At 57.3% G+C, this 20,852-nt stretch overlaps 3 protein-coding genes across 11 annotated transcripts in view; 2 read left to right on the top strand and 1 right to left on the bottom strand.

Moving 5' to 3' along the window:
• Window positions 1–847: 847 nt before the first annotated feature.
• Window positions 848–4,323, top strand: LOC119148581 (retinol dehydrogenase 12-like). The gene is made up of 6 exons (XM_037388956.1): window positions 848–1,085; window positions 2,352–2,591; window positions 2,713–2,802; window positions 2,873–3,061; window positions 3,601–3,707; window positions 3,819–4,323. Exons 1-6 carry the CDS (start codon window positions 929–931, stop codon window positions 4,011–4,013), a joined length of 978 nt encoding a protein of 325 aa, XP_037244853.1. The 5' UTR covers window positions 848–928; the 3' UTR covers window positions 4,014–4,323.
• On the bottom strand, window positions 4,285–7,871 carry LOC119148575. The gene is made up of 4 exons (XM_037388943.1): window positions 7,598–7,871; window positions 6,176–6,333; window positions 5,915–6,081; window positions 4,285–5,629 (listed from the first exon to the last, which is right to left on the bottom strand). Exons 2-4 carry the CDS (start codon window positions 6,324–6,326, stop codon window positions 4,331–4,333), a joined length of 1,617 nt encoding a protein of 538 aa, XP_037244840.1. The 5' UTR covers window positions 6,327–6,333; window positions 7,598–7,871; the 3' UTR covers window positions 4,285–4,330.
• A 122-nt stretch (window positions 7,872–7,993) lies between these two features.
• DCTN1 (dynactin subunit 1) overlaps window positions 7,994–20,852 on the top strand; it is an 84,482-nt gene continuing 71,623 nt past the window's right edge. For 6 of the 9 annotated variants that reach the window (XM_037388894.1, XM_037388883.1, XM_037388874.1 and 3 more), the window contains exon 1: window positions 8,014–8,106. Coding sequence is in view for 1 of the 9 variants with exons in the window: in XM_037388904.1 (XP_037244801.1) it covers window positions 20,745–20,777 (33 nt within the window). In the remaining 8 variants the exon portion in view is untranslated. Of the gene's footprint in view, window positions 8,107–14,116; window positions 14,267–14,332; window positions 14,509–20,448; window positions 20,778–20,852 lie in introns of those variants that run through there. The other 3 variants (XM_037388914.1, XM_037388924.1, XM_037388904.1) reach the window with 3 other exon arrangements.

The raw sequence follows: 20,852 nt of genomic DNA, 5'->3' as shown, positions 1-20,852 counted from the left end.
CCAGGCTGTGGTGCTGGCCCGGGTCCCTGCCTGCGGGGGCACAGCTGCCTCCCAGCCACTCGTCCTGCACAGCCGGTGTCTCTGGTTGTGGCCCAGGTGGGTGGCCCCGGCTCCACTCCCTGCACCCAAAGCCATCGGGGCTGGCAGGGCTGAGCCACCACAGGGCTGTTTGCCAGCTCCAGCAGCGCTCTGGCTGCACAAGCACCCCAGTTTTTTCTATAAGAACTGGTTTTTGGCTGTGATGTTGTGTGATGATGCTTAGGGATGGCTCAGCTGGGGCTGGAGCACAGCACCGGGAAACACTGGAGGCTTTCGAGGCCAGAATGGCTAGGGAGCAGCAGCCGCATGGGGCTGGTGGTTCTCCGAGGCTGCGGGGGGCCCCAGGAGAGCTGGATCTGTTGCTGGGCTGAGCTGCCAGAACCCCCAGAAGGGGCTGGCTGGGAAGGGCCGTGCCTGCGTCCCCAGGCTGTGGGAGGACAGGGACTTTGAGTCAGGGCTGCTCCAGTGGGATGGGGTGGGCAGGGTCTGCCTGAACCCCCACCCCGCCATGGTGCAGCCTCCTGTCTCCCCACGTGCGCCAGGCACAGCCCAGCACCTTGGGGTCCCTCACTGGGGCTGTCCCCTGAGCCCCTCCAGCAAGACCCTGCTGCCACGGGATTGTGGTTCTAGCCATGGCTCATGGCCAAGTGTCCCTGCATGGCAGGATGGGGACCTTGGGACCTCTGCCCTCCTCACAGAGGACAAGCCCAGCAAGCCATGCTCCTGCCGGCTGGCCCTTGGCTGCTCCCAGAGGCTCGGGGAGCTGGAGGAGACTGTGCCATGCCAGGGCTGCCGGGCTGGGCAAAGGTCCCCAGCCGACCTCTGGCCCCAGCCGGACTCTGGCCCCCAGCCGCACCTCGGTGCCCCGGCTGGACCCTGTGCCCCAGCCATGGAGCTGCTGAGTGCCTGCAGCCACCCGTGCTGGTCCCTGCTCTCGCTGCTGCTGGGGCTGCTCCTCTGGGCCAGGAGGAGACGCGCCTGGGACCCCCGCAAGTGTCCCACTGACCTGACCGGCAAGACAGTTATTGTCACCGGAGCCAACAGTGGTGAGCGGAAATGGGTGGTGGGGTATGCATGGGCTGCAGGGGTGGGATGGAGCTGCGGGGTGCGGGGCCAGGGACACGTAGGACACGGGTACAGTGCGGCAAGCCCTGCCTGGCCATGGGACACAGCCACCCTCCTTTCGCAGCTGGAGCTGGGGTGGTGGCAGCTCCTTGCTCCTCCAGGATGAAGAAAGGGGTCAAGGGCATGTGTGTGGGTGATGGTGTGATCGCATGGTGCTATGGGTGGCCTGCAGGGGACATGGGTCCCCCTTCTCCAGCCACTGGACCACAGCCCCTGCTTTGGTGGTGCAAACGGCTGCGGTGGCTGGTGGCTGGTCCCTGGGCACACACCATATGCTCCCAATGCCCTGTGACCATGGCATGCTCATGCTGGGTGCCATCAAACATACTCCACACTGCACTGGCCGCTGCACCATGTGCTCCGGAGCTGGTCCCTGGCGTCCCGACCCGACTGGTGCCCTCTGCCCAGGAGCAGCCCAGCCTCACTGGGTAGCCCTGTGCCCGCAGTCCCTGCCCAGCCTCTGTGGCCGGACTCTGCCCTGGCAGGTCGATGACTAAGAGCCAAGGCCACCATGCTGCTGGCCACTGTGGCACCAACTGCACCGGAGCTGCATGCTGGGGATGGGGTCGCTGCTTCCACCCATGTCCAGCTGCAAGGCTGGGGATGGGGCTGGCACAGGCAGGGCCAGTGGGACCCCTTGGGCTGGGAGTGTAGCGGTGCCTGTGTGCTGGGGTTGGGATGTCCCCTGTGTGGCAGGGACAGGGTGGCCCCATGTGTGCTGGGGTCCGTTCCCCAGCAGGTGCCTGTTGTTGCTTGCACCCATGCAGAGTTGTGCTGGGTGGGTTTGGTGGCTGTGGCCATGGCAGATGTCCTGCCTGCGTGGTCTGCGGTGAGCCACCACCCAAGCCACGGTCAGCTGCCACACCAGCTCCTTCCCGCACCCTGCAGCTGCCATCCTGACTCATCCCCATCCCAGTCCCCACACAGCCACACTATGCCACAGAGCCAGGAGCCTGGCTCCACTGCCCCGCACCCTGGGGTACCTGCCCCGCTGCCCCCTGCTCCAGGGCTGGGGCACCCCAGCTTTGGGGCTGGGCTCATGGCAGTGGCTGAGCTACCTAGGATGGGGTTCCCCACTATTGCTCCCAGGGCTGCTCAGACCCCAGGGACAGGGGCATGGACCCCCAGGGAACCCTCACCACGGGGACCCAGTGGGGATCAGCCCATGCCTGCTCCGTGTGCTACAGGGATTGGCAAGTACGTGGCCCTGGACTTGGCGCGCAGGAACGCCCGCACCATCCTGGCGTGCCGGAGCCAGGAGCGGGGCCAGGTGGCAGTGGAGGAGATCCGGGCGGCCACTGGCAACCCCGCGGTGCTGCTGCGGCTGCTGGACACCAGCTCGCTGGCCTCTGTGCGCACCTTCGCCCAGGCTGTGCTGCGGGAGGAGAAGCGGCTGGACGTGCTGGTGAACAACGCTGGCCTCACTGGTATGTGCCAGGGTCAGGCACCTGCCACCACTGTCCCGGCATCCCACCTCCCTGTCCTGCTGTGGCAGGGGATGCCTGCCCGGCTCTTGGCCCCACAGTGCCGCATGCCCCCCTCTTCCAGGGCTGCCCTTCACCATCACGCCAGAGGGGCTGGAGCAGACCTTTGCCACCAACTACCTGGGCCCGTTCCTGCTCACCAACCTGCTACTGGGTGAGTGCAGGGGCTGACGGGGCCCGGGGGCTCTGGGGACCCCTCCCCACTCACCCTCTGCTCCACGCAGACCTCCTGAAAGCATCAGCACCTGCCCGCATCGTCAATGTCTCATCATTCCGGCATAGCGCGGGCACAGCCGACAGCCGCTGCCTCACCGGGCAGGAGCGGCTCAGCAGCTTTGATGCCACCTACAACAGCACCAAGCTGATGAACATCCTCTTCACTGCCGAACTGGCACAGCGCCTGCAGGGCACAGGTGGGTGCAGGGTTGAGCCGTGCTGTGCCGTGCTGTGCCTCGCCATGCCATGCTGGGCTGAGCTGTGCCATGCCATGCGGCCACACCATGCTGTGCCGTGCCACATGGTGCTGTGTCAGTCATACCGTGCTGTGTCATGCTGTGCAACGCCCAGCTGCACCCTGCTGAGCCGTGCTGTGCCACACAGCTCCCGGGGAGGGCTGCACCCAGGCCCCTCTGCCTGCCCAAGCACCCTGCGCTGCTGTGCCATGACGCAGGGGTTGTGCACTGGGGCTGAGGGGTCTTGGCCCCTCTAGAAACTCCCTGGGACGCTCAGTGTCCACCAAGGGTGGCACAGCCCTAGCCAGGTGTGGTGGCCACGGTGCCAAGGCATGGAGAGGCCCTGCTGTGAGGCTGGGCTCGGGGTTGCTCCCGCTGCTCCAAGTGGGATGGTGATAAGGAATTTGGACCCCAGAGGCAGAAGCAGGGCCCTGCCCGTGCTGGGGTCCCCACAGCCCCAGCCATGCCCCCAGCATGGTGCTGATGGTGCGGCTTGGCAGGGGTGACCGCCAATGCCCTGAGCCCTGGCGTGGTGAGCACTGGCATCATGCGCCACTTCAGCTGGGCCGTCCGAGTGCTCTTCACTCTCATCCGCCCCTTCATAAAGGTGAGCAGGGGCAGGTGGTGGGGCTAGATCCTGCCCGGACCCCTGCCCCATGGCCCCGGTGGGTGGGCAGGGGGCAGCCAGGCCCCCTCCTCACCTGCCTTTGCCTGGCAGTCGGCAGAGCAGGGGGCTGTCAGCACCATTTACTGCGCCGTCTCGGAGGAGGTCTCGGGCATCACAGGCAAGTACTTCAGTAGTGACTGCAGGCTGGCGCTGCCCTCCAGGGCTGCCCGCGACCCTGGCCTCGCTCGCAAGCTCTGGGAAGAGTCAGAGCGGCTGACAGGGCTCACTGATGGCCCTCGGCCCTGAGCCACCAGCAGCACTGCAGGGAGACACAGCAGCAGCTGTGCTGGAGTCCCCACAGCTCCCAGGGACACAGGGCTGTATGCTGCCAATGGGATGCTGGCGCCAGGGCATGGGGAGCTGCCTCAGCCCCAGCTGTGCCGGTGTCCTGAAGCACAGCAGAGTGGGGTCACCGCACCTGAGCCAGCCCCCCAGCCCCTTCCCAAAAGGGAGAGCAGCCATGGGGCCCAGCCACACCAGGACTGCCACCGCAGCGGGGCACAGATGATGCAGTCGGCGTGGTGTAACTCCTTTATTAAAAAGCCCTGTGCAGCCAGTGCTGACTACTCCCAGATGATGTCCAGGTGCAGCTGCTGCTTCCACACTGCCTGCAGGAAGCTGTCATAGTCCCGCCGGTGGATGTCCCGGCAGTGGGACAGGTCCAGGTGGTGCAGGCAGCCCTCTGAGGCCAGCAGCAGCCACACAGTCTGGCTGGACACTTGGCTCTCGGCCAGTGAGAGCTCCTGCAGCTCAAGCAGAGGCAGCCCTGGTGCTGCCAGCACGGTCTCAAACACAGAGTCCAGCGGGAAGGGGATGCCAACCAGGCGGAGCGTTCGCAGGCATGGGGCATGGCACAGCAGTGAGGCCAGCGTGGCACGCAGCACCAGCCCATGAGGGGCTGGGAAGGTGCCAGTGGTGCTGGCCAGGGTCAGGAAGCAGCTCTGGAGCTGGGGGAGGCCGTGGGGCAGCAGGTTTGTGTCCCAGTGGGATGGCTCGGCTGGCATCTCACCATCGGGGTCGGTGTCCAGTGGGGCGTGCAGCTCGGCACTGAAGGCCTGCAGGTCAGGGCAGCTGGCGAGCAGGGTGGCCAGGGAGAGCTCGTCCTGGTAGCAGAAGCCGTGCAGGGCCAGGGTCTGCAGGCGGGGGCCCAGGCTCTGTACCAGCGGCAGCACCTCTGCCAGCGCCCAGCCCTGCCGCCCGGTGCAGCCCAGGGTCAGCCTGGCCAGGCAGCTCCAGCCCAGCAGCTCCCAGCCGCCCGCCAGGCTGTCCCCCAGCCACACACTGGCCTCCTCAGCCTGGGGACAGATAGCACGGATTGTGGCCAGCTCAGGCTCCTCCACCTCCTCCACCTGCCGCAGGGGCAGGGTGATCCGGGGGCCCTCCGGGGCAGCCCCCCGCTGCCGTGCCAGCTCCCCCAGCGAGGGAAAGCCCTCTGTGTCCCCCAAGTCATCTAGCTGCCACCCGTGGAGGAGGCGGAGGGCATCTGGTACAGCGCCGTGGGCCAGGAACTCCAGGCGTGGCAGGGCCAGCAGCAGGAAAGCCAGCACCGCCGCCATGCTGCCATCCCCTGGGGGCTCCAGGTCGCGGGCCAGCAGGACACGGAGCACAGGGCAGCAGAGGGACTGCGCCAGCGGGTCATAGGCCAGGTGCCGCAGGGCGCACGGGGACACCTTCTTGCAGCGGGACACGTCCAGCTCCTGCAGGTGTCGGCAGCAGGAGCCCACGGCCGAAAGCACCTGGACATTGGCCTGTGTCTCTGCCAGCCCCAGCCGGCTCAGCTGCGGCAGCCCCTCTGCCAGGTCCACCAGCACGTCCGCTGACAGCCGGCTGCAGCCATGCAGGTCCAGGGAGCTCAGGCTCTGCTGCCAGCACACAAAGACCCCTCAGCAGGTGGGGCAGAGGGGACATTGATGCCCCTCTCCCCATTTGTGTACCCACCTGTGGTGGGTGGGCACCCCTAGTCCTGCTTCACCCAGTCCCACAGAGGGGGGGCAGCTCTTGGCCCACTCACCAAGTTCCATGGAAGGTAGGCAACCCCTGACCCATGGAAGGTGGGCACCCCCAGCCCCGCTCACCCGCCCCACAGAGGGTGGGCATCCGCAGCCCAGTCCAGCCCCATGGAGGGTGGGCACCCCCAGCCCACTGACCTTGCAGCGCAGGGTGATGAGCTGGCCGATGGCGTTGCTGGCGAGGCTGGGGCAGGGGCGCAGGCTCAGCTCCCGCAGGTGAGGCAGCAGGAGCAGGTGGAGCGCTGCCCGTGTCAGGCGCCGGCTCTCGCCCAGCAGCCTGATCAGATCCTGCACCAAGCTGCCGGCTGCAGGGGGGCCAAGGGTCAACGCAAGTGCCCTGGCACCACTCGCCCATCCTCCTCCTCCTTGCCGAGGGGGTCCACAGACCCCATGTCTCACCCAGGTCATTAAAGGGGCCCATGACAAAGCGGAATTGGTACTCATCCAGGTAGTTCTCACTGTAGTCCTTCACCCAGATGCTCTGCATGTGCTGGGCCAGGCTCTGCAGGCAGAGGCTGCCCAGCGCCGGCACCTCCTTCCTCCTGGGCATCTGGCTGCTGTGGGGGAAAGGCACAGTCAGGCACGGTGTGCTGTGCTCTGGCCAGCCAGGTCGGAGCTGCCCACAGGCCCTGGGCTGCCAAGCTGCAGCAGGTACCGCAACTCATCAAGGCCCGAGTTTATTTTGGGTGCACTTTAACTGTTTCTGCAAAACTGGTTAAGAAAGTCCTGCCTTGGTGAGTGTGGTCTTGCCTAGCCCAGCTGTGACGCACTGCGCAGTGCTGTTTCGTTTTTGCTTGGCTTTGTACACCAACACAGTGGTTTATCCCTAGTGGAAATCCCACTGTGACCAGAGAGGACTAACCAGCATGGCTCACCGCGGCACAGCACATCCCGAAGCCGCCGGCAGAGCTGAGGAGGGAGCAGGACAAAGTACCCAGCAGCCCCTGGCTAAGGGGACACCCCCACCCCATGCACCTCCCAACAGGCAGGTCAGACACTGGCAGCCGGCTCCGGTGGCAGCACTGTGGGTGGGAGAGCACGGTGCTGGAAAGCGGGGTAGGGGCGTTAATACTGGTGTTAACTGGCGCCGGCGACACTTGTGTGATTGCACTGGGTTAGTGTTCCTGCAATTAGGCAAGAAACGAGGGGCTGTATCTCCATGAGACCACTAAAGCACCAGCCAGACTAATCCTGGTTCCTGGATCCATAAACTTGGAGACATCCTGGCACAGCCCGCAGGATAGGAAGAAGCTAACTGGGATGGGGAGGGCTTCGGGAGTCCCGGCAGCTGGAGAAAGGCCAACATCAGCCCTGCCTCGAGGGGAGGGGGGGCGCGGCTGGGCAGACCCCGCGGCCGGGAGCAGCCCCTCCGGGAGCCGCCCGCAGGCACGTAACGGGTGAAACCGGCACGAAGGGACTACGGCCAAGGTGGGTGGGCGGCCACGGCAGGGCCGGCAGCGCGGGCGCGGGACGCGTCCCACCGTCCCGTTAGTGGAGCGCTGGGCGCAGCCGGGCAAACTGGGGAGTCACCAGCGGCTTCGTGGGCGGGAAACTGCCGGCGCTGCCGGGATCGGAGCGCGGCCTCCAGGGGGGCACGGGCCGCCGCCATAGGGACCCGCACCGGGTCGGGGGCTGCCAGCCCCCGCCCGCTCCCGGCCGCAGTGGCTCGGGGATCACCGGGACCACTGGGCCGGGGAGTCCCTCCCGGGGCTGCGGGACCGGACCCTTCCCGGGGCTGGGGGGGGAAGTGGCCTGTTTGCATGGCAACGGGCCCGGGACCAGCCCCCCCCGCCGCGGGTCTGCCAGGCCTGGAGCACTTACCGGCGGCTCCGTGTCCCGTTCCGTCCCGCTTCCTCCTCCTGCCTGGCCCCACCTCCCCGACGGGCGGGACCCGGCCCCACCGCTATAGCCACAGGCGGTCCCCGCCGCGCCCCGCTCCGCAGGGCCCTAGGAGCGCCCGCAGGCCGCCCCGCTCGCTCTGGCCCGGCCCCGGTACCCCACCGCCAGGATGAGCCGCTCCACCTGTCCCCGTCGCGCCGGGGGCCTGGCCCGGCCCGCCGCCCTCCTTCCACTTCGCCCCCGCCATGGCGCGCCCGGCCGCCTCACTCCCCTCACTGCGCGTGCGCGCCGCCGGAGGCCCCTTCCGCCCTTCTTCCCCTGAGGGCTGCCCCGCGCCGTGCCTGACGCCAGGCTCGGCCGGCGGCGCGGGCGGGCGGTGTGGCGGCGGAACGGGCAGCCCGGAGGGTCCTAGCGGGGTCCTGGCGGTCGGGCGCCGCTGGCTGCCGGGAGCGGGAGCCGGGGAGCGGCGCTGGGGAGCGGCTGGGCAGCAGGTACTGGGCGCGGCCGCGGGCTCGGCCGGGCGGGGAGGCTGGGCCGGGGGCTCCCTCCGCCCCAGGGTGTGTGCATGTGGCGGGGGAGGGTGCTGTGTGGGTGCTGGGGCGCGGAGAGTCCCCTCCGCTGCGGAGCATCTGTGAGGGAGGGCTGACAGGTTGGGGGGGCAGCTCTCCCCCCGTGGGGGAGCGTGTGGCTGGGGTTGGTGCGGGGGCACCTCCCCCTGTGGGGCGGCGGAGCGCCCATCCTGCTGGGTGCTGAGCCCTCCGCCCCGGGGCCCCTGCTGCCGGCACCGTGCTTGCACAGGCAGCGGGGGTCTCACCGCGCTGCTGCGGCCAGTGCCTGTGATGCAAACAGGATCTTGGTTCCCCTCCTCTGCTCTGGAGCCCCCCGGCACCTCGGTGGGCGGCGGCGTGGCAGGGCCAGCCGGGCACGGTCATTTGCTGCGGCACAGGTGCCCGCAGCCACGGCAGTGTTGTCTGGCTCCGAGGGGCTGGGTTGCTTGGGAGAAGAAAACTTTCGCAGGTAACGCAGCGGTCGCCTTGAGACCAGCGACTGAACACGTGAGCCGTCTGTAGAAACAAAGATTCTGTTTCTGGCAAAAGGTTCTATTTCCAGCAGCAAAAAACAAAGATTCTGTTTCCAGTGGCAAATATAAAGACAGATGAGAGCAGGTCCGAGAGGCCAGTGTGTCATGGGGAGTGTTACAGTAGCAGAGCTGTCTGTGTTCAGAGACACATTAAATTTTTTTTCCTTTAAAAAAAGCGTCATCTTTCACTCTAATCGGATGCTGTTTGTAGCTATGGGTTTTTGGAGGTTGTTTCCTGTGTAATTCACCTTTTTCCTCAGTGTGGTGCTGGAAACCTTTAGTCCGTCTGAGAAATAGTGGCTGGCTTGCTTGCATGGCATGTGGCAGAGCAGTTTCATGACAGACTTGTTTGGGATGAAGCAACCTGCATCATGGGAAAAAAAACAACACAGTCACTCTCGATTGCTTGTGGAAGCTCCTCGGCTAGTACAGTAAAGATGGGACTCGTTTTGCAGGTGTAACCCTTAACATGAATGTTTAATGTTCTCCAAGCTGTAGCTTTTTATTTGTGAAATGTGAGAAGATCTTGCTTCTGAGCAGTGCGTGCCTTTCTCGGTAGCGTGTACCACTCACAGGGCTGTTCTGTCCTGTGAGAGTTTCCCCACTGGGGAGTGGGAAGTTTCTGGGCAGATAACCTGCCTCTTTGCTGTCTGGATAAAATTTTGGTTCTAAATTAAATGCTGAGCAAAAATGTTATTAGAAATGAAGAGGAGTTTTAAGAAGTAGCATTTAGGAAGGGCCATAAGTTGTGCAAGCTGAAGGGGTCAGCTGTTGGATTGGAAAAATTTTGAGCTGGAGGAGGGGCAGGAATGACTTAGCCTTTGCGTAATTAATAACTGGGCTAATTGCACATGTGCATTATGGCTGATTATGGCCAAAGATAAAAGTGGAATTGTTAGAGCTGGTTATTTCCTTTCATATACAGTATGGCTCTTTCTAGCTAATGATTCTGTCTGTGAGAGCACAAACTGGAGCCCTCATTAGCAGAATATCTGAGTAATGGACTGATCGAATGAGGACTGGGCCACATACCTCGGTGTTTAGTCTGTGATGTTGTAGGTTGTGTGTTAAAAACTGTGCGCCTGCCCATGTATAACGCTGGCGCTTCATGTTGCTGCATTTAATCAGTGTCTTGAATTTTTCTGATCAACGCATTTGCTTTCTGGGTTTGAAGGAGTTTTTTCATCTGCAACACAAGGGACATGAGCCCCACACTTGAACTGTGTGGCAGAGAGTCCCTCACACTCGGCCTGAATGTACTGTGGCTGTGGTAGTAGCCGCCTGCTCTGTGCCACTGCCATGGTGCCAGCCCACTGCTGCCATGGCCTTGTGCTGGGGCTGTGGAAGAGCCATCCTGCTTGCTGGCAGCGTGGGGAGGCGAATATGTAGAGAGCCTTGTCTTTGCTCCAGGGGTAAAGCAGCGCTGCAGGAGGGCACGAACCCTCGGAGAGGAGACCAGACCTGTGCTGCCGTCCCAGAGACATCAGCATAATCACAGCATGGTTTGGGTTGGAAAGGACCCTAAAGCCCATCCAGTCCCACCCCCCTGCCACGGGCAGGGACCCCTCCCACCAGCCCAGGTTGCTCCAAGCCCCGTCCAGCCTGGCCTGGGACGCTGCCAGGGATGGGGCATCCACAGCTGCTCTGGGCAGCCTGTGCCAGCGCCTCGCCACCCTCACAGGGAAGAATTTCTTCTTAATATCTGATCTGAATCTCCCCTCTTTCAGTGCAAAGCCATTCCCCTTTGTCCAGTCACTATATGCCCTTGTGAAAAGCCCCCCTCCAGCTTTCTTGTAGCCCCTTCAGGTACTGGGAGGTGCTCTAAGGTCTCCCTGGAGCCTTCTTTTCTCCAGGCTGAACCCTCCCAACTCTCCCATCCTGTCCCCACAGCAGAGTGGCTCCAGGCCTCTGACCATCTTCTAATCCTTCCCTGCTTGCCGACCCCTCCACCAGCCTTCCCTGGAGGAGTTTCCCCAAAACATTTGCCAGGTGTATGTGTGAGCTGAGGGGCTGTGATGGGGTTTTGCTATGAAATGGGTATTTTGTTGCATGGCAACAGTAAGTTTTGGGTGCTGATATGCAGCTGAACCATCAGGGGGTCGCCTCTGGTGGCCTGCCAGACGAGAGCCTCCATGGGTCCTAAACCTCTTCTCCATAAATTAAATCTGTCTTTCTGGTGTAGCTGACAATAGGTTGTGTCAGTAAGTCATGGCTGGTTTCACAGCCAGGGTGAGCTCCTGCAGTGCTCAGCAAGCAAAACCTCTCTGTGCGCGGGCTCGTTGCATTCTGCAGTGTTGCAGAGATGAGGACAAAAACTCAGCGCAGAGCTCTTTGTTTTTCTGTTTTTGTTAACAAAAGCTCCCAGTTCATTCGAGTTTGGCATGAGATTCCCTGAGCATGCCTGGTGGGGCTCCTGACATCAGCCCTGGACTTCACCAGGAAGGGCTGGCCTTTTAATAGGATGTGGGTGTTATATTCAGGGTTTTTTTTTAAGATCTTGTCAAGGTCTTGGCACATGACCTTGGACCAGTTTCTTCTTTCCTGTTCTTTCTCCCTCAGTTCCCAAACATGAAGCTGAGACAGCGACTGTGACCTACTTCACAGGCGCTCAGGAGGGTCCCTTGCTAAATTAAATGCAAGGCACTCTTAAGTTCCTTTGAAATGTTTGCGGGGGAGCATTGAGCAATTTGAACTGATTTTTAACAGGAGGGAGGCTTCAGGAGCTGCAGCTCTGGGAGCTGAGGCTTTCCTTCGGGTGATTGTGTTGTACGAATGCACTGTAAAGCTGCAAGTCCCAAGCGGGGCTTGTGGAAGCTGAATTGCGGGGGTGTGGTGTGGGTTGCACCCATTCCTAAGGAGTTTACAAGTCTGTCTTGTTTGAAAAATACCTAAGAAATGGGAACCAGTAAAGAAGAAAATTGACCATAAGCATGCAGGGACTGTCGTGGCTACGCGTGCAGCTCTTTGGCCGCTCCTCTTGGCACAGTGAGGAATGCTCTCCTGCCGGGTTTTCAATTGTTTGTTATGGATTGCGGAAGGACTTGCAGCCCCCGGTGATGCCACTGGTGAGAGGCTGTGGGTGCCCTCAGTTTTCTGCCCACTGAGGGAAGTAGGGGCTTGCTGGCTGAGAATTCCATAATAAGTGAAGGGGGGAAGTTTGTTAAGGATGGGAATTGCTCAGAAAACAAAGCAAAGACAGCTGTATAAATGCTGAAATGGACCAGCTGCTTTCCCAGCAGCTGATCAAAGTCTCACAAGGAAGGAACAGTTTTGGTTGTTCTAACTCTGAGCGATAAAAGCAGGGCAGGCATATATTGAAATCAGCTTTTCTTGGTGTCATTAAACATAGTGAAGGCTAAATGACATACACACGCTGGTGGCTGGGACTCGATGGCAGTGGAAGGGTGCTCAGCTGTGAAATAATGAATAAGTTGTTTTGATGGAGATGAGCTAAAATCGACTGACCTCCTCCTGCTACCGGGGCACCGGGGCTGGTCCGCAGCATCCTTTGCTTTTCGGTCCGTCGCCATGGCTACCATCTCCCGGCAGTGCTGCTGGCGTATCGATTGCAATCCCGAGAGTTTCGGTTTTAGCTAAAAAGAAAATGATTACAGTTGTGGTGTATGAAACGCCAGCTGGAGCATGCTGCGGTGTCCTTGAGCGGCAGCTGGCTGGCTAGGCTGCAGCGGTGCTGTGCCGTGGTGCAGCTGTGCAGGGCGCAGGCTCGCAGCGCCCGCCCGCCGGGTCCTAGTGCCTTGGATCGGTTCTTGCTTGGGAATCGGGGTGCCCTGCAGTGAGCACAGTGCTGGGCTTGGGTGAGGGCTGCGTCTCCTCCTCCGGCAGCCTGGCTGCATGCAGGGCTGGTATTTAGTGTTGCACTGGACAGCCGGTCCTGACAACCTGCTTTTAAATAGGCGAGGGGTCCGGAAAACTTTCTCCTGGTGCCTGGATGGCAGCGTGGCCTTCAGCAGGTCAGCTTCTGTTGTGTCCCGGTGCTGTGCCAAGCGCTGGGGCACAAGATTTGGGTGTTCTCTGCTCTCTCTGCAGTGGTGTTGCCTGCCTGTCATAGACACTGTTTCTGCAAGCCCCATCTCTTGTCGTGGTTCAAACACCAAAAGACGTAGGGCTATGTTGTTGCAGAGTGACACAGGCTAAGGTCCTTTATTTTAGGTAGTGACCGCCTCTGTTAGAGGGAGGGTTGCATGGCTGGTGCGTCACTGTGGTCGGCAGCAGCCCAAGCTGTGGGCAAGAACCTTCCTGTGCTGCGGGTGAGCGGGGACGGGATGAGCGATACTCCATGCTCCAGAAAGATCATGTTCTAAATAAAACGGGACATGTTGTGATACAGACACATGGAAAGCACAAAGAATTATGGGTTCAGTACTGGTCGGTGTAGTGGGCTTCAGCCTCACTGTAACAGCACAGTATCTGTTGTTTGTTACTGGATGTCATTGGCACAGGAGAACTTTAATTAAGGTTTTGAATGGCTCAGCAGATTTTTCTCTATATTATTGGCCTCATATAGGTGGCTCTTCGGAGATAAAAATAAGGTTGCGCTCCTGCTAGCAGTGCTGAAACAGGAGCTGGAGTTGAGATTTGCTCTGGCACCAAGTACAGGGCTGTAATTTGCTGTTCATCTACCTGACCATTTTGCTGAACAGTGCTGACTTTCATAACTGGGAACAAACTCGGAGGAGGGGGGAGCTGGTGCAGGTATAACTGGGCAGATTGAGTTCTTTCTTTCCACTTCTGGGCAGGAATAGAAAAAAAACCTAGGCTGATTTTCAGGTCACCTAGGGGAGTATGCATTACTTAGAGTTTAATTAAAAAAAATCTTAAACTCAGCAAACTCTGTGGATTTATAGGGACACAATAAAGACAGAGCCCTGAAGTGCTGTTTTTAGAAATGCTTTTCTGAACACAAGTTTGCTGGAAAACTAAGAGCTGCTTATAAATCAAAAAGAAGCTTTGCTGAAGCAATTTCATGGAGAGATGTATGTGTTTGTGCATATATATATAAATATAAAAAATATATAAATATAATAAGATGAAATTTTGTTTTTCCTAAATAAATAGTGGGGATTTTTCTGAAGGTTTTTAAATTTCCTGCTCAGTTTGCTTAAACTGAATAAGGTGTTAGTGTTCAAGCTACTCAGCCTGTGGACTGTTTTTTATCCCAGATTTCAGCAAAAAGTCTGAAGGTTCTGAACAGAATATTCCTTGGCTTTTCTATGATAGTTTATCTGTAATGATGAATATGACACTGAGGCTTTGGGCAGCTAGCAGACAACCGTTGTGTGTCCTGACAAAGCTGTGGCTGTGAACAGCGTGCAGAGAGGTCTATGTCCCTGGGGAGGAGGGGTGCCTCACCCACAAAGGGCAACCTGTGGAGGTCTGTAATGTTTGCCACTTTTTTGCAGGTGAATGAAGGTTGCCCCAGACTTGGGCAAGAATGACCTTGATGTGTGAAGTATGCCCCAAGCTGATCTAGTTCAGTCTCCCAGCCGAATACACATCTTCTGAGCTCCCCTGAACTGGATTTGTGGACAAACACGCAGGCAGCTTTTGCGGTACGTGTTACTGCCTAATAAATACCTTGGTGCCTGAGAAGGGGCTGTGCCGGGTCACTGTGCCAGTCCCTTCCCTGCTGTGCCGGCCCCTGCTCTGCGCTCTCCCTTTGCCTGTCCTTGTCCTTGCTCTGGAGTCATCTCTCTCAGCACCAAGCGTGCAAGGAGGTCTGCTAGAACCATCCCTGCTTGGGACGCAGGGTGCCCTTTTGTAACAAGAAATTGTCTTGTCGGTACTCTCAAAGGTGAGGTTGGACCTGGAGGCAGGTAATTGGCTTGCCCAGCAGCTGATGTTGCTTGGGAATAAACTGCACCCATGGTCTGTCGGAGGCTGGGGGTTCATTGCATGCAGTTGTGAGATGAATGGGGCAAGAGCTGCCTTGAGTGCAGCTGGGGATTGGGCAGTAAAAGGTGAGTCTTCGATAATGCTGACATTTCCTATGATTTGCTAAACTAAATCTATTAAAGGATGTTAAACCAGTACATTTATTCCAAAGCTTTAACGTAAATCAGAAAATGAGGTATGTTTCTGTGGGAAAGGGGATGCTGTAGTTTCTGGTGGCTGGAGCAGCCTCTGCAAGTGCCAGGAAGATTTGTTCATCTTGGTTGTTTTGTTTGATTGAAACAGCAGTTCATCCAAAAACTACTGTGTCTGAGTTCGGAGAAAAATGAAATTGTCTTCCTCTCTGTAGAGCAGGCTTTGGGCCAAAATCTCGCTCTACAGAGGCTGCAGCAGCCAACAGCCACCTTCATTTTACAGATATTTTTTCTTTCTGCACTGATTGCTTCAGACTATCTCCAAGTGCTTTAATTACAGAAAGCTTTATGTATCCCCGTGTAATGTGGTTTCAGTTAACTAATAAAACTACTGTCTAACCTGGGCCGCTTGCCTTCTCGTCAAGTTTAATTTTCACCCGAAGTCCAGGTAGTAAATGAGAAATGAAACAGAAAATGGTGGTATGTAACTTTGTTACCTTAAGAAATAGTATCTCTTGAAAGTGTCGAAGATACATCCTCCTGGTCAGCAGACAGCAGTTTTAATGTTCAGCCTTGGTCTGGTCACAAACTTGCTTTCAAAGGCTCTTGCTTTTTTGTTAATACTGATTTCATTGTTTGTTTAGGAAATAGCAATGCAGAGGGCTGGAGTTGGTACATTTTATGTCCTTGTGGTCTGGGGCAGTAAAGACCCTCCAGTGCTGCAGCCTCCGTGCATCCTCCACCTTCTGACCACAACATTCCAGCTGTGAGGGTGGGAGGAGGATGAGGATGGGTAGGCGCAGTGCCTTCTGACAGACAACAGACCCTCTGGCAGAGTTGGGAAGTGGGGATCTGGGCTCGGAGATGTGACCCTCCCCATTGTCATGTGGGTGTGCGAAGCCGGGGGTCCCCAAGCGGGAGGGAATGCAGAGCCCTCCAGTGCTGTGGGGCCAGTCGTACCTGGGTGGGCTGTGCTCCTGGCAAGGCTGCTCTAGCAGTGTGCATTGGCTCCAGCATGATGCTGCCTGGCTGCCTGCTGCAGCCAGAGGGGTGGGTGGCAGCAGCTGGTCCCCCAGAACTCGGGGTGCTCGATGGTGTCCCCTGGGCTCTGGATGCTGGGCTCTGGCACTTTTGGGCGCTGGGCTCCAGCACTTTTGGGTGCAGCTGTTGGGATCCCATTCCTGCGTCTTGCCCTCGGAGGGAACGAGCGTTTCTTGCTGCCTGTGGGACCTGGCGGCAGGCTTTAGGGTGGTTTGGGGGGTGCTGAAGTGTTGGCTATCACCAGGGGGCAAGGGTCTCTGGGTGGCAGGCGTGCTCCATTGGCATGAGGTGCTGGTGGCTCAGCTCCTGTTCCTGACCTATTTCAGTAGCTGTAGGATTTCTGTGGGAAGCTTTCAGGGGACTGTTGAAGCATCATTGGTAGTTGTTACCGTCTGCCGTAGTGCCAGTCCCTGCCTGTAGCATTGCGTGTTACAGGGGGCTCTTGGAAAATGAAGGCAGGTTCCAGCCTTGGCACTGTAGTGACAAGGAGAGAGCATGCTTTGATCACCGTGAGCCTGCCCACGCTACAGTAAGCCTCTTGAATGTTCTCTAATGTTTTAATTTTAATTAGTTTTAAGTGACCTGAAATTGAAGCTTCTTCCTGTTCCTTTGTTGGCAGCTTTTGTGTAGACTGCAGAGGCTTAAAATTGCCACAACTTACTGTCCTTCTTGGGGTTAATCATAAGCTTGTTTTAAATGTAAAATGTTCCCAAGGTTTTGCATAACTGTTTTTAGCTTTCCAATGAAACTGTAACGAGTCCCTAGTTGTATATTAGAAAATCTTTATGTGTTCTTACTGGAACTGTCTGCATTGCATACTTCTTCATGTGGCTTCGTTCACCCAGCTTTGATTTCAGTCACTGCTGTGTTTGTGGGTGATGCTGAGGGGGAATTGGGCAATTTGGTGTAGGTTTGTGCCGGTGGTGGGAGCGTGGTGCTGTCTGTCTGTCTGTCAGTCAGTGGTTGGGTACTGGCTGCTGAGCTGATGGGTAGAGCAGGCTCTGGGAGGATGCTTCAGGGGGAAAAATTCCCTTGTGCTTCAGGTTTGATGTGGAAAACTCTGTGATGGGAGGAGGAGGGAGAAATAAGCCATGTAGCATTTATAATTTTCTCTTTAAATTAAAAAATACTCTTCTAGCTACAGCTGGCCTAGCTGGAAGGAAAGCCTTCCTCATACTTATTAGTATTTTGCTTGTTTTGGTGCATTTCTGTTATTTGTGGGGGTCTGCGGGAAGGACAGTGCTGTTCACATCCTTTGAGAGGGGGAAGTGTCCCACGACACCCATTCCTGGGCTGCTGCAGGACCCTTCGCTCCCCTGCACTTTCTTAAGTCCCTCTGAAATTCTGTGGCTGTTTCCCAGTTTTCTTTGTACTTTGTAGAAGGGTTTCTTTAACCTGATTTCCCTGCTTGTCATTCCAGCCTCTTCTTTGAATATAAACACCGCTGTTGCTCTGCTGGAGTTAGCACCCTCCAAATATTTGTGCAAGATGGCCATGCCCTCTGTTTAGCAAGGGCTGTGTCCGCAGCTCTCATACATCTTATGCCACAGCCAGCTGTTTCTCTGGCTCTGCCCCAGCCTCAGAGGCTCGGAGGTCGCACAGGAAAACAAAAAATTTTTTTGATATTTAGATTGCAGGTGTCCTGAGTCTGTCCCACACCTTGATCACAAGAACCTTTTTTCCTCTTGTATTAAATGAAATGTGTGAAAGCAGCCCGAATCGGCACTTCTCCAGGCCTCCTCCCGTCCCCAACACCGTTAACGGGTTTTACTTCATGCTGTGGTTGCAGCTCTGAGTTACCCGCAGGTGTCCGAAGCCACATACGTGCCGAACCCTGCAGTGAGCAGCCCCTGTGGTGGGCCGCCCCTGCCTTGTGGGGGCACGGCTGGTGCCACGCCTGCCTGCTGCTGCAGAGATGCAGCCTGTAAATAGCTCCCTCATTGGTAAAATCCAGACCTTGGCTAAAAAGAGAAAACATAAAATGCAATAAATGGAGTGGATGTGGCTCGTGCTGGAGAAGAGCATGGTACAGTGTTCTGGGTCGGAGCGAAAGTCCATGTTGGCCAGGAGCCTGCCTTACCAGTGGCCAGCAGTGGCTGCAGAGGAGAAGGCTATTAGAAAAAGGTGAAATGTGGTGACATTTCTTCCAGTGTAACCTCACAGATCCCAGCCGCAAGTCACTGGAGACTTCCGAAGCTGGAGGTGGTACTTCTTTCTGTGGTTAAAAGCACTTGATGGATTTTCTAAAAGGGAAAACTTTTGGTTTAATACTTACCAGAGAGGAAAAAGTCTCGTGAGCCTGGGCAGAGCAGGGAGCTCTAACACATGCACAGTCCTTGTGGAGGGAATTTGACAGAAGGGGTATTTTTATTTTGGGGATTTCTTTGTCCCAAATCTTTGGATTTGTCTGCAACGTGAGCAGGAGACTCCCGTGCTCTGAAACCATCTTCACTGCCAGGGGTGGCAGCAGCAATGCCCCCACCCCTCCTTCATTTTGTTTATGGGTTGGCACAGGGGGAGTACCAAGTTCCTCCTCCCAGAGCGGTGGGCTGTGTTCGTCTTGTGGTCTTTAGGGAAAGATGGGGTGACCTGAGCTGGGACAAATGGCCTGTTGCTGCTCGGCCAGCACATCATCCTCTGGTCTTTCCTGTGCTCTGGTCTCTGCTGGTGGTCACTGTGGTTTGGCCTGTCCTCTGGGCTGGAGCTTGTCATGAAGCGCTTTGGGAACTTTCACCTGACAGGTTGTGCAGACGCCAGAAATATTTCTGATGGGTGGGAAGGCTGAGAGAGGCTGGAGATGGGGTTTCTCCCGCTGCACTGGCTCAGCTGAGCTGGTGCTAGTCTTGCTTTTTCGTAATTTTGTTGCCTTTGACTAGTTTTGGTTGTGTTGTGTTTTGTTCAAATAATGCAGGACATCTAGTGTCCCTGATGTCTCCTGGGGAAGATGCAGAGTTCAGGGGAATGGGAAGATACTTTTGCCTTTTAATAAGTTTCTTGGTGATTGTGGGTTGGATTTCCATGGGTGTAACTGTTCCCTTTGCAAGAGTGTAGCGAACGGGGCGACGACTTCAGTGCAGACGTTCCTGTCTCTGTAGAAGAGTGCTTGGGGAGCTGCAGAACAGTTTTAACTTTCCCTTTGTGCTGGCCACCTGGAGTAGGTGTGTTGGCTGCAGTGTGCTTATCTAATGGATAATTTAACCTTTGCTTTGCACGAGAAATATAATTGTCCTTTGATAAAAAGCTTGCAGCTTTCAAAGCAGTCTGGTGGAACAGCGGCAGGGCTCCCCGGCCGGCGGGGCTAGCCTCTCCTGGTTTGTCTGGTGGGTGCTGTTACCTTTCTGCTTGCTCACCCTGGGTGGTTTGTACATTTCTGTGGTTTATGTGGTGATCGGCGAGGTCTGGGGTTGCTCTGGTCGAGTTCTTGGTTAGTCCTGTGATGGAGTCCTAGTTTCTAGCTAAGTTTTGTCTCACTCATCTCCGTCGTGTGTCTGTAAAGTTAATTCCTTTTGATGCAGTTGCTGTATCCTTGAAGGCCATCTACTTAATTCCCTGAGATGTTCTGGTCTTCCTCTGTCCGAGTGTGCCATCCCTGTTCAGCACTGTGCTCTGCTCAATCGCTGTACCTGCATGGCTTTCAGACTTTTCAGCCTGGTTCCTAGCGTGAAGTTTCAGCACAGCTGTGGGCTTTAAGATAGCTATGTGAAGCTTGCATTTTTTGTCTGCCTTTCATAAAATATTTAGGAGTCATCTGCAGCTGTACAGGAGATAAGGGACCAAAGGATATATTCGTTAATGCATATTTTGAAAAATGTGGCCCCCATATTGACCTATCAAGAACTTCCTGAGCAGGTTCCTCTTCACCCTTTTAAAAACTTGCTGATGTTGGTTTTTCCCTTTGGGTATCTCATTGCCCTCATTATGGTTGTCACAGCTGGGTGCTAAAACGGGATGCAAGCAGTCATCACCGATCACTGTGTGGCTGCTGTTTCGGGGAGGGCTCTGTGTGCTGGGGTCCTGGGGGGGACACCTGGGCGCGGGGTCCTGGTGTCCCATGGCAGCATGAGGTGGCTGGGCATGGTGGCTTGCCAAAGCCCCACCATTAGCCCCGCTTGCTCTTTCACTGGCAGCCATTAACGCCACAGACGGCTCTGGGAAAAAAGAGGGGTTGATGACTTCAGTTAGACATCTATTCAGATCAACCAGGGAAAGAACAATTACTGCTTTTAAAAAAATTGCCCCGTGATGAGCTGTTCGGTCACCGTGCCGCAGTTGCGTGCCCACCTTCACATTGCGGTGCTGGCCGCGGGGCGCTGGGGAGAGAACCTGCACTGTGGCGTTGTTGTTCCTCAAACCTTGCCACAGAGGGACGCGGCGTTGGGGGAGAGGAGCAAGGTATGGCAGATGGGGGTAACCTCAGTGCTGGCGGGGGCTCCAGAGGGAGCGCGGGCATACTGAGCATGGCTGAGGTGGTGGGCTCTGGGCAGGGGAACACTGGGGTGGCCCCTGCCCAGCACCTAGCAGCAGGTGCTGCCCGCGCAGCAGGACAGGCGGGAGGAGGCCATCTCCCTGCCAGTTCCCGCATGGGTGGGCGAGCGGTGGCCGTGGCCGCGGTGCCAGGGCCTGCCCACAGCTGTTGCCTTTCTCCTGCAGCGCTACCGGGAGCTGGGTAGCGTTAGGACCCAGCGAGCTGCCAGCGCCGGTGACAAGTCTGGAGCAGCACTAGCGCAGAGTAGTCTCCATCAGCTGGGCTGGATTTTTGTATATCCCTGTATTGAAGAATCCTCTGCCAGAAAAGGGCTTTTTCCCCTTTCTGTGCGACCCAGCAGAGCCTCGCCAGGGGGACACAGGGATGGTTAGATCGGCTGAAACGTGAAAAACCTCTGCTGAATTACTGCTGGCCATGAACTGAGACCATTATCTAAAAATAATAAATCTTTAAAATAAAGGAAAAGCCAGCGGCAGCATGGCCCAGAGCAAGAGACACACATACAGCCGGGTAAGCTGGGGGGAGGGAAACTTATTTACAAACTCCTGGCTATGCCATTAGATAATATTGTGGTGTATCTTAATG

The sequence above is a fragment of the Falco rusticolus genome, chromosome 1 (assembly GCF_015220075.1).
Source record: "Falco rusticolus isolate bFalRus1 chromosome 1, bFalRus1.pri, whole genome shotgun sequence".
Lineage (NCBI taxonomy): Eukaryota > Metazoa > Chordata > Aves > Falconiformes > Falconidae > Falco > Falco rusticolus.
Note: the sequence above shows the minus strand (reverse complement) of the source record. Positions and strands in the feature narration are given on the sequence as shown.

Excerpts from the sequence above, each read along its gene's own strand:
- LOC119148581 (XM_037388956.1), top strand. The coding sequence starts at position 929 with ATGGAGCTGCTGAGTGCCTGCAGCCACCCGTGCTGGTCCCTGCTCTCG. Across the intron at positions 1,086-2,351 it reads TGTCACCGGAGCCAACAGTG|GGATTGGCAAGTACGTGGCC; the intron begins GTGAGCGGAAAT and ends CGTGTGCTACAG. Across the intron at positions 3,062-3,600 it reads ACAGCGCCTGCAGGGCACAG|GGGTGACCGCCAATGCCCTG; the intron begins GTGGGTGCAGGG and ends GCGGCTTGGCAG.
- LOC119148575 (XM_037388943.1), bottom strand. The coding sequence starts at position 6,326 with ATGCCCAGGAGGAAGGAGGTGCCGGCGCTGGGCAGCCTCTGCCTGCAG. Across the intron at positions 6,082-6,175 it reads GGGCCCCTTTAATGACCTGG|CCGGCAGCTTGGTGCAGGAT; the intron begins GTGAGACATGGG and ends GCCCCCCTGCAG. Across the intron at positions 5,630-5,914 it reads TCATCACCCTGCGCTGCAAG|CAGAGCCTGAGCTCCCTGGA; the intron begins GTCAGTGGGCTG and ends GTGTGCTGGCAG.